General features: G+C 45.1%; 1 protein-coding gene across 11 annotated transcripts in view; it reads left to right on the top strand.

Moving 5' to 3' along the window:
* STK36 (serine/threonine kinase 36) overlaps window positions 1-12,000 on the top strand; it is a 26,989-nt gene extending 14,989 nt beyond the window's left edge. For 6 of the 11 annotated variants that reach the window (XM_037016248.2, XM_037016246.2, XM_017649576.3 and 3 more), the window contains 10 exons: window positions 326-424; window positions 511-599; window positions 844-907; window positions 1,098-1,208; window positions 6,660-6,734; window positions 7,169-7,343; window positions 7,601-7,748; window positions 7,977-8,124; window positions 8,678-9,424; window positions 10,488-12,000. In XM_037016248.2, coding sequence (XP_036872143.2) covers window positions 326-424; window positions 511-599; window positions 844-907; window positions 1,098-1,208; window positions 6,660-6,734; window positions 7,169-7,343; window positions 7,601-7,748; window positions 7,977-8,124; window positions 8,678-9,424; window positions 10,488-10,631 — 1,800 coding nt within the window. In that variant the 3' untranslated portion in view covers window positions 10,632-12,000. The remainder of the gene's footprint in view (window positions 1-325; window positions 425-510; window positions 600-843; window positions 908-1,097; window positions 1,209-6,659; window positions 6,735-7,168; window positions 7,344-7,600; window positions 7,749-7,976; window positions 8,125-8,677; window positions 9,425-10,487) is intronic. The other 5 variants (XM_073218106.1, XM_073218105.1, XM_037016249.2 and 2 more) reach the window with 4 other exon arrangements.

The raw sequence follows: 12,000 nt of genomic DNA, 5'->3' as shown, positions 1-12,000 counted from the left end.
TTGGCACTTCAGCTTTCTTTTTAACCCCCAGGACAGAGAGAGAGAGAGACTGAGAGAGTTGAAAGACCCTTTTGGATGACCCCTGTTTGCTTTTAAATCTCTCCAGTTGAGACGGCCTCACTGTTAGCCAGTCCTCCCTGGAACTTTCAAGTGTCTCTATCTCATTATCTTTACAGCATTAAGTGCAAGTGGCCTGAACTCTCAACACCCCCAAGTGTGGGTACCAGATCTGTTGAGAGGCTAGCCTGCTTTTCAGCTGAGGCTTCCAGTCTGGGAGCCCCAGGGCTGCTCTGCCTCTCTCACAGACTCCTTCCCCCTCCCTTAGGTTCTCTACTCCTGCTGCCGAGTCAGTGAGTGCCTGTGCCATCTGCTAGGGCAGGAGCCCCTGGCCTTCGAGTCGCTGTTGATGTTGGTCCAGGGCAAGGTAGGCCAGCAACACAGGCAAGCATCTCATGGTGGCGCCACCATCTCAGTCAGAGGTTGCTTTGATATCTCGGGCTTCCTCTGTAGGTGGAGGTGGTGGATAGGGAAGAGTCTGCTGAAGTGGCGCTCTACCTCCTCTTCCTTCTTGTCCTCCAGCTCCAAGATCTGCCCTCTGGGTGAGTCATGTAAGAACTCTGCCACCCATATAGCTCACCCTGACATGAAACCTGGCAAGTGGCACCCTACAGCTTGTTCTTAGGAGGGATTGGGATAGAGAGGTTGAAGTTTGCTTTACAAAGAACCTAGATTCTCACCAACTTTGTGGCCTGGAGGTAGACCTGCAGCCTGTGTAGAGAGGGAAGGCTACTCACCATCTTCCTTTCACGCTTCTGCATCCCTTGGTGGATCTCGTCTTTTCAGAATGGAGAAGCGAGGCAGTGAGATTGCCACTCTCTTCACCCATTCACACATCGTTTCTCTTGTGGTGAGTTTTCATCTTTCAACTTACTCCCCATTTCAACCTGTCAGTCAACTTTTGTGGGAGCAGGGGAGTCACTCTCCTATTTGCAACTTTTATGAGGCGTCCTCCTGGACTAGGACGGAGACTAAATCCTCTCCGCCTGCCCCGAATATCATTCAGATTCAGACATTCTCTCTCCTCTAACTCTCCACAGAGTGCAGCAGCCTGTCTGTTGGGACAGCTTGGTCAGCAAGGGGTGACCTTTGACCTCCAGCCTGTGGAGTGGATCACTGCTGCCACACATGTACTGTCTGCCCCTGCGGAGGTGAGGTCCCACAGGGAAGGCACAAAGTCAAACACAGGGACTGCATTCAAGGGGAAAATGCCCCGTGAAATGCCAGCAAGCCCAGAGTAAACTTAAGGAGGGGTTCAGAAATCAAGGAGTCTTTCTTTTCCTGTCCTCCTGCCCTCAGATAATGTACCCCTCCTAGCCCTGACTGGTCAAGGCTTTAGATTTATTAACAGTTGGTACTACTTTTTTTTTTTTCAGTCAAAAGTATGGTTTATTCTCATCAGCTGTGAAAAGAGATCCCTCCCATCACTGACTATAAAAACATTCTGAATTGCTATTCTTCATGTGTAATTATATGAAAAATGGCATAAATACACAAAAATGGTTTGCAGTCTTATATTTAGTCTTAACTTTTTCAAACAAACTGCTTTGTGTACATTTTCACAATAATTCTCTCTAAAAACTATTTGAAACTGAGTGATCAGAATTTTGGCAGAAATCTGCAAATAAATGAATATATGTTCAATAAGAGCTTTCAATAAAGTAACAATGATATAAACATGAAGTAAAACAGTAAATTATAGCATTTTGAAATTCTTTTTTTTTTTTTGAGAGGCATCTCTCATATTTATTGATCAAATGGTTGTTAACAACAATAAAATTCTGTATAGGGGGGTCAATGCTCAATGCACAATCATTAATCCATCTCAAGCCTAATTCTCGTCAGTCTCCAATCTTCTGAAGCATAACGAACAAGTTCTTCCATGGTGAACGAATTCTTACATAGTGAATAAATTCTTACATGGTGAACAGTACAAAGGCATTCATCACAGAAACTTTCGGTTTTGGTCACGCATTATGAATTATAAACAATCAGGTCAAATATGAATATTCGTTTGATTTTTATACTTGATTTATATGTGGATCCCACATTTCTCCCCTTATTATTATTATTATTTTTATTTTTAATAAAATGCTGAAGTGGTAGGTAGATGCAAGATAAAGGTAGAAAACATAGTTTAGTGCTGTAAGAGGGCAAATGTAGATGATCAGGTGTGTGCCTATGGACTAAGTATTAATCCAAGCTAGACAAGGGCAGCAAAACATCCACGGATGCAGAAGATTTCTCTCAAAACAGGGGGGGTGAGGTTCTGAGCCTCACCTCTGTTGATCCCCAATTTCTCACCTGATGGCCCCCCTGTGACTGTGCCTGTCTTAGGTTGTTCCTCCCTTGAGGAATCTTACCCGTCTCTGGCTAACCAGTCATCTTCCGGGGCCATACAGGGAAATGTAAAGTTGGTAAGTGAGAGAGAAGCCATATTGTTTGAAAAGGTTAGCTTTTTACTTCTTTGCAGATTTATGCCCTGTGGCTTCTATGCCCAGCACTTGTCTCGAGGTATCTTTACTACCTGGAGGAATTATGATACTCGGTAAATTCGCTATGAGGCATGAGTTCTATTTAAGGATTGTAATTAGGAAGGAAGAAGAAAAGCTATAGAGGTAGCATATGGAAGAAAACATGGGAGGATTGATTATTTCTTTGACATATCTTCTTGTAGAGTACCTTAAGCATGTATAGGTTTTAAACTAGCAACTAACTTGCGCTCACATATTAACATAATAGGAATACGGTGACATAAACAAAGCAAATCTATAATTACCATCCATCTCCAGTGAAGCCAAGAAAACCGTTTAGGCACCCTAGGCATTTGTGAAAATTTGTCTATGATATGATGGATATTGTCCAACTGTACTTGAACAGTCTGAGAGAAATCAGACAAATTAGAGCAACCCATTTCTGGGATCTGTTCACATCCCATATGTTCTTTTAACCATAGATAGTCTATATTCATAAGATTTTGGAGTGCTACAACTTGTACCCCTCCCAACTCCTGGTTGAGTTCCAACAGTACAGATCCGGTCAAATTCGTTGTCTCACTGTATGCACATGCCAGCCTAGACATCTCCCTCCTCATTCCAATGGCAAGTCCAGGAGATGGTGGGCTGGATGCAGCCACAACCGCAGCATCGTCCGGATCCCTGTGGAGGCTTTTTGATGATCATCCCCCGGCACAAGTCCTCCAGAGAGTGCTGATGCCGGAAGCTTCTCCTCATATCGTATCTTAGTTCATTTTCTGGGTAGCCAAGCTAGGCCTTGATCTTCTGCATAGAAACAAACAGACCCTTTGCCCACACTTTGACATGCCCTCTATACCAGTGTGCAGAACTCATTGGAGGTCAGCACACAGGAACTGCCTTTTTTTTTTTTTTTATTAAGAGAAAGGAATATTATCAGAAAAATAGTACCTCCATAGCTGATCATCTGACACCCTTTAAGTGATCAACATTAAGGATATTTAAAGCATGCATTGATCTTTGATTTACCAATAGTTTTATCCTATCAAGGAGTAATCCCCCTTTTCTTTCTTTCTTTTTCTTTTTTTTTTTTAATCTTTAATCTACATTTACATGAAGAATACTATGTTTACTATGCTCTCCCCTATATCAGGTCCCCCCTAAAAACCACATTACGGTTACTGTCCATCAGCTTAGCAAAATGTTGTAGAATCACTACTTGTCCTCTCTGTGTTGTACAGCCCACCCTACCCTTTCTCCCTCCCCCCCCATGCATGCTAATCTTAATACCCCCCTTCTTCCCCCCCTTATCCCTTACTTTTTTTTTTTATTAAAGTTTCATTGACATACAATCTTATAAAGGTTTCACATGAACAACATTGTGGTTTCAACATTCACCCATATTATAAAGTCCTCACTCCCCCATTGCAGTCACTGTTATTAGCATAGTAAGATACTACAGAGTCATCATTTGTTTTTTTCTGTGCTGTACTGCCTTCCCTGTGACCTACCTGTATTATGATTGTGAATTATAGTGCCCCTTAATCTCCTTCTTCCTCCCCCACTGCTCCCCTTTGGTAACCACTAGTCCCTTCTTGGAGTCTGTGAGTCTGCTGCTGTTTTGTTCTTTCAGTTTTGCTTTGTTTTTATACTCTACAAATGATTGAAGTCATTTGGTATTTGTCTTTCTCCGCCTGGCTTATTTCACTGAGCATAATACCCTCCAGCTCCATCCATGTTATTGCAAATGGTAGGATTTCTTTCCTTTTTATGGCTGAGCAATATTCAGGTGTATATACGTATCACATGTTCTTTATCCATTCATCTACTGATGGACACTTAGGTTGCTTCCATTTCTTGGCTATTGTAAATAGTGCTGCAATAAACATAGGGGTGCATATGTCTTTTCAAATCATGGATCTTGTTTCTTTGGGTAAATGCCTAGGAGTGGAATTCCTGGGTCAAATGGTATTTCTATTTTTAGTATTTTGAGGAACCTCCTTATTGCTTTGCACAATGGATGAACTAATTTACATTCCCACCAACAGTGTAGGAGGGTTCCCGTTTCTCCTCACCAGCATTTGTTGTTTCTTGTCTTTTCGATGTTGGCCATCCTAACTGGTGTGAAGTGATATCTCATTGTGGTTTTAATTTGCATTTCCCTGATGATTAGTGATGTGGAGCATCTTTTCCTGTGCCTGTTGGCCATCTGAATTTCTTCTTTGGAGAAGTGTCTGTTCAGATCCTCTGCCCATTTTTTTAACAGGTTATTTGTTTTTTGGGTGTTGAGGCATATGAGTTCTTTGTATATTTTGGATGTTGACCCCTTATTGGGTAAGTCATTTACAAATATATTCTCCCATACTGTAGGGTGTTTTTTTGTTCTGCCAATGGTGTCCTTTGCTGTACAGAAGCTTTTTAGTTTGATGTAGTCCCACTTGCTCATTTTTGCTTTTGTTTCCCTTGTCCAAGTATATGTGTTCAGGAAAAAGTTGCTCATGTTTATATTCAAGAGATTTTTGCCTGTTTTCTTCTATAAGTTTTGTGGTTTCATGACTTACATTCAGGTATTTGATCCATTTTGAGTTTGCTTTTGTGTATGGAGTTAGACAATAATCCAGTTTTATGCTCTTAAATGTAGCTGTCCAGTTTTGCCAACACCAGTTGTTCAAGAGACTGTTATTTCCCCATTGTATATTGATGGCACACTTAGGACTTCTAAAGGAGGAAGGAGACCTAAGTTATCTGAGGAGTGAGATTTAGTCTTCTCTTCCTGAAGCTTCTGCTCATCTTGGTAGCATCCTGATGCTTAATCTCTTCCCCTCCTACTGCAGTTACACTCACTTTTCCCTCTACTTCTCCTTAACTTAGATGGAAAAGGTGGCTCACATCCTGTGAACTCTTCAGGAATTCAGCCCATTATGAAGCTTTTCTGCTTTCTTCTTTTCCAGGCCTTTTCCTCCTCTCCTTTTTAGACACTCCGGAATATATTTCCCTCGTTTTGTAAAAAAGAAGGATAGACCTCATATTGAAATTATTGTCCCGCCTTACTTATGTATCATTCTTTATAATTTCACGTGCTATCTTCACAACACACTTGAAAGACACATGAAATATAGTAATACTCATCTGCTTTTTCTAGATAAAATTGAACTTCACAGAGGTGGTGTATTAGTGATGGCACTAACATTCATCGACTAGCCTAAGTCAGAAACCTGGGAGTTGTCACAGACCTCTCCCTCTTCTCCATATTTCCTCACCCAAATGGTTTCCCCAGGTCTTATGTATTTTGCCTTCCTATTGTCAGATCTTCTCCTGCCATGGCCCTGTTACTGACCTACCTTAGTTTTTATGCACATCATCTCTACCTTGGAATATGGCCCTGCCTGGATCTCTCTCCTAGGTTCTCTCTAGTCTGTTCTCTTCACTGCTACCAGAGTAAGCTTTCTCAAAAACCTAGTTATTTGTTCAATAATTTTTTAGCATAGAAATATGCATTGAGTACAGAACACCATTCTAGGCTCTGAGGATACAGCAGTGAAGAAAAGAGACAAAAAGTCTTATGTGGAGCTTGCATAAGTCCTCAGTGGCTTCCTATTGCTTCCAGGATAACATCCAAACTCTTAGTCTGCTATTCAAAGCTCAGCTCTTACCTCTGGGCTCTATAGTCCTGCTGTACTGAAAGAATTACCACTTACAAAATTCACATGGCCTTTTATAACCTGCCTTAATGTCATGACTTCCCCTTGGAATGTTCTCCCTTTCTACCTTCTCCTCCTCCTGTCTGCCTTTTAAACATTTCATCCATCAGTATTCTACCTCCAGGAGGTAGAGGTAGGCATTCTTATCTGTGTCATTCCACCTGACCTACAACTTTGGCCTCTTGAGCAGCAAGTGTCTTCTTAACCTGTGGTTGTATGTCTGCCTACCCTACCAGGCTGTGTGTCTTTAGGATAGTGTTAGTCATTGAATGACTAGGTAGGAATCAACACTCCCAAGTCCAGAAGAACCTCCCCACTATACCTGAGGCTGAGGAAGAGCGCTTTTGCCTGACTGGGATTTGGGTGCCCAGGCTTGTGAGGCCACCTCATCCCTCTCAGGCATCTGAATTCTTCTTATCTCTGCCAGGTCTGGCTGCCTCCACCTGGTGGCTGTGGATTCTACGATGGCCTCCTCATCCTTCTCCTGCAGCTCGTCACACAGGTATAGGAGCATCCTAGGTTCCCTGGGAAGTAAGGAAAGAGAAACTAGGCATCTTGGGGATCCACTGGACATTAGAATGAAGAAGCAACCCACATTCAGCTCTAATGTTAAGCTACAGTGCCGGTGGTAGCCTTAGAGTGGGGCCACTTGCCCTCAGTGTGGACCTATTCAGCTACATCTCTTGGGATTCTTTTGGGAGAAAAGCTGTAATTCCCTGGTTTCTACCAGACATGCACATGAGTTGAGGGGCCAAGGGGTGAAGATGTGATAAAAACAAGGAACTGAGATAACAGGGAAATCCATGTAGGAGAACAGAGAAATTATTTCTGGGACTCCTTTTCCTTATAGGTCAGGGACAGAAGTAAAAAAAGGCATTGGCGTTTTGGCTCCTGACTCCGCCCTCCCCACCCTCTCTCCTTCAATTTTGTCTATAGCAGGAGAAAGGAAGCCTGATAAGGGACATAGCCAGCTCAGAAATGTGGACTGTGCTGTGGCACCGCTTCTCCATGGTTCTGAGGTTCCCTGAGGAGGTAGCTCTGCAGGAAGAGGAGCTGTCACTACCCAGTCCCCAAAGCCTAGAGCCAGACTGGACTTTGATCTCACCCCAAGGTATCTTTCCATCAGTGTGGCTTCCTTTGTACTGGGAGGGGCTGGTGCCTCTCAAGAGGAGACGGCCTAGAGCTGGGTTAGCTAGCTTGTGGAGATTTTCTGCTGCTGCCTGGGGAGAAGAGAAGATGGCAGTTATGCTAGAGCTGCTCAAGGATGTGGAAGGGACTGAGTAGGTGGGAGCCCTGGGAGCCATGAGGAAGCAGGGGCTTCTGGGCCTCTTGCCTGCTCCACTAGGTCTCCATTTTTGGTGTTTCCAGGCATGGCAGCCCTGCTGAGCCTGGCCGTGGCTGCCTTCACCCAGGAGCCCCAGTTATGTCTGAGTCACCTTTCTCAGCATGGAAGTATCCTTATGTCCACCCTGAAGCATCTGCTTTCCCCCAGCTTCCTCCATCAGCTGGGCCAGGCGTGAGTTTGCGCTAGAGGTGGAAAGTCCAGGAGATTCAGAGTGTCTGTGGTGGGGTTGGGGAAGGAAGGCAGGAGAGAAATAGTTGACAGCTTGAGCTATGAGGCAAGCAGTGGGATTGATGAGATTGGAGAAAGGAAGCTGGATTTAGGATTGAGAAGAGAGCAGGGAAGAATGATAAAGGGTGAGTGAGCAAGACCAAGTAAATCCTTCCACACTCCCCTCCTTAGGCCTCACGGGTCTGAGTTTCTCCCCATCATGGTGCTCTCTGTCTGCCAGCTCCTCTGCTTCCCCTTCGCCCTGGATGTAGATGCTGACCTCCATGGAGGTGTCTTGGCTGACCTTGTGGACTCAGAAGTTGCTGCCCACCTGCTGCAGGTACTTGGGAAGCTACCAGGCATGAAGGTGGGAGAGGAAGATGGCCAGCCTTGTATACTCTAATTTACTTCCTTACAGCTCTCCTAGGCCCTGGTAAGAGCAGATCACCTGGTTTGATCTAAGAGAGAGCATTCAGGCCTGGACAGAGGCATATGGTTGGAGCTGGGGGCTGATGCTCCTCTGTCCATCAGTCCTTTATTGGGACTCTGTTGGAGCTCAGTAGGGAGAACATCCTAGTGTAGTCACTGGAGTCTCAGCTCCTCAGGCAGGAATTACTTCTGTGACAATTCTTGGCATTAATCAGTGCATCATTGAAGATGGAGTGACTGAGTCCTTACCGAGCAGGGAATGAGCTTAGAACAAACCTGTTCTCTTAGGCTCCACATTGTGATTCACGTGGAGTGCTGTGGGTCAGGTCTTCCAGCTCTGGTGTTTCTTCCGTAGCTTGGCTTTTCTCTCCCCCAGAGTTGGACTCCTTCTCGCTGCCTTGCTCTGATGTACTCTCCCTCTCCCTGAACTGCTTTTGCCGGGACCCCTCCCCCTCTCCTCCCAGGTTTGCTGCCACCATCTTCCATTGCCACAAGTCGAGCTGCCCATCAGTCTCCTCACACACCTGGCTCTGACAAACTCCACCTCTCTCAACCAGTTTGTGAACACAGTGGCTGCCTCCCCTAGAACTATCATCTCGTTCCTCTCAGTTGCTCTCCTGGGTGACCAGCCACTGCTGACCTCTGACCTTCTTTCCCTGCTGGCCCACACAACCCGTGTACTGTCTCCCAGCAACTTGTCCTTTATTCAAGAACTCCTGGCTGGCTCCGATGAATCTTACCGGCCCCTGCACAGCCTCCTGGGCCACCCAGATAATTCTGTGTGGGCCCATACTTATGGGCTCCTGGGACACTTGCTCCAACACAGTGTGACCCTTCGTGGGGCGCTGCAGAGCCAGGCTGGGTTGCTCAATCTTCTGCTGCTGGGACTTGTAGATAAGGACCCTGCTGTGCGGCGCAATGCCAGCTTCGCTGTGGGTAATGCAGCTTACCAGGCTGGTCCCCTGGGACCTGCTCTGGCAGCTGCGGTACCCAGTTTGACCCAGCTGCTTAGGGATCCTCAGGCTGGCATCCGGCGCAATGCTGCATCAGCTCTGGGCAACTTGGGGCCTGAGGGGTTGGGGAAGGAGCTGTTAAAGTGCCAAGTACCCCAGCGGCTCCTGGAGATGGCATGTGGAGACCCCCAGGCAGATGTGAAAGAAGCTGCTCTCATTGCCCTCCGGAGCGTCCAACAGGAGCCCTGCATCCATCAGGTACAGCCCAGGGGATTATGGACCATGATGACTGGGTTGTATTTCCCAACATTGGGATAGTCTTGAGGGAATTGAGACATCCAGAAACCCAAGCTATATACCTCTCTGGGAGCCGGAAATCCAGGGTCAGTGTCTTGGAGATGAATTCTCCAACTACCATTTCCCACTCTGGAGAAGGGAAGGGACCTTAGGCTGCGAGATGCCTGGTGTCTCAAGGATCACTGTTTCTCTCTTCCAGAGTCTGTGAGAGGCACGTGAGGGAAAACTAGGATTTGTTGAGGTTTAGAATGGTTTCATTCTGGAGGCCATGAAGATGCTATCTTTTTTAGCACTTAGTGTGTGAAAAACACCATGTTAATTTAAGCATTTTACCTTTATTATTTGGTTTAAGCTATCCAGTTCCTCATTTTGCAGGTGAGGAAACTGAGGCACAAAGAACTTAATAACTTGTTCAAGTTAGAAAGCTAGTATGTAGGCTTGACTTTTGAACCCAGGAGTCTGAATCCAGAGCCCATATTGAACCACTGCTTTATTCTGCCTTCCTAGTCAGTTTTCAGTATATAAACAGCCAAATGGAAATCACACATCCACCTGTGATAAGGCTAAACCTCCAAATTATCATAACTCACTGTGCTAACCTTGAGTGGTTGATGCCAAACAGAAATTTTGATAGGATGATGATGATACAGATTATAGGATTCTCTGGCAATCCATGTGGAGAATAATAAAAGGGATTCTTGGTGGTAATGAGGTTATGACCTGCTGGTCTGGATCCATTGCTGGGAACCACACCTTTTAGCTCACTACCACTGCTGCATTCCTTGCCTCTTCTTTGAAACAAGTGCTTGGTCCTTTGGTGCCTTGGATTCATTGTAACCACAGAATGGAAGTGAACCTCTAGTCCTGATGATTCCTGTTCCCAAGGTTTCTCTGTTCTCACACAATCTTAGTTGGAGTCCCCCAGGGCCTATTTTCTCTTTGTCCCTTTTCTGGAGTGGGAATTGCTGGGCCAAATAAGAGTCCTCCTCACGTTATGTTCTGTCATCTGCTCTCTATCCCACAGGTGCTGGTGTCACTGGGTGCCAGTGAGAGATTGGCCTTGCTCACTCTGGGGAATCAGTTACTACCACACAGCAGTTCCAGGCCTGCCTCCGCCAAACACTGCAGGAAACTCATTCACCTCCTGAAGCCAACCCACAGCACATGATCCCAGATTCCTGGGATCCAACCTTGAACCTTCATTGCCCTACTATTGCCAACCCTTCCTTTTTTCTACTGTACAAGCTACCAACTCAACTAAGAGCTAAAGAGACTAAAAAAGAAAGACAAGCTGCCAACTCAACATATTTTCAAATGAGGAACTAGAAGAAATTTATATATGAAGGTCCTTCCTACCCCCAGATTCAGGATGATTTTAGCCACAAACTTCATTATTGTTGGTGCCACAGAAGATTGCTTCCTTCTTTACATCTTGGGGTCTTTCTCCAAAAATGTGCCTTTAACCCCAGGAACAAACATGCTTCCTGGACTTTAAGGAGACACCGTTTACCAGAGACCTTTCCTTTCTGGGGCTCCTGCAATCTTCCTAGCAGTTTCTTGCTTCAGATGCCCTGGCCCCAGGACAGTAATGGGAGACAGAGCCTGTCTCAGCTCTAAGCTATGGGCACAAATGTTATCAGTCCTCACTGTGGAGGGGTCCCCAGCCGATAGCCCACATTCCCATCCATGAGTGTATATCTTTTTTCTCTCTCTCCCTCTCTCCCCCTCTCCCTCCTTGCTTCCCTCTTTTACTTTTTTTTTTCGTAGCTCTGTTTGTAAACTCTTGTAATAAAAGGTGTGCCTCACTTGGTGTTGCCAGGGTAAGGGGTTGCGAAGCTTAGCTCCTCTTTTAGCTGCTCTGTAGTGCTGGAAGTACCCATGTCCTCTTCACACAAGATCCTGGTTTGGGAGTTTTTATCTTTTCCTGACTTCAAGCTTCTTCCATCCTAGATGAGCTACATATGGTTGCTTACTTCCAAGCCAAGGCCAGTAGAGCTGAAATTGGAAAGGATAGGATTAAACAGAGAGGTAAATTGGATTGCTTTGTGATCTCTGGTTTAGTGGACTAATTTTAATGTTTGGTGGCCTTTTAGTGTACCCTAGCTGCTTTAGAAGGGAAGCTGTTTATAGTGTCTGTGCAGTTTACCGGAAAGGGATGTTTGGCAGACCCACTTACTAGAATTGTAATCCAGATGGAAACTTACTGAAAGCTTAAACCTTGCCTCATTGGATGGCTTGCAATAAGCTTCCCAGGGCTCTGATTTTTCCATCCATAAAATAGGGAGACTTTTTTTTAATACAATTTTTTTATTAAGGTACTATTGATATACACTCTTATGAAGGTTTCACATGAAAAACAATGTGGTTACTACATTTACCCATGTTATCAAGTCCCCGCCCATACCCCATTGCAGTCACTGTCCATCAGTGTAGTAAGATGCCACAGAGTCATTACTTATCTTTGTGCTACACTGTCTTCCCCATGATCCCCCCAACACCATGTGTAGTAATCATAATACCCTTCAATCCCCTCTCCC

The sequence above is a fragment of the Manis javanica genome, chromosome 12 (genome assembly GCF_040802235.1).
Source record: "Manis javanica isolate MJ-LG chromosome 12, MJ_LKY, whole genome shotgun sequence".
Taxonomy (NCBI): domain Eukaryota; kingdom Metazoa; phylum Chordata; class Mammalia; order Pholidota; family Manidae; genus Manis; species Manis javanica.
The sequence above is the reverse complement of the archived record's forward strand: the minus strand, read 5'-3'. Positions and strand labels throughout refer to the sequence as shown.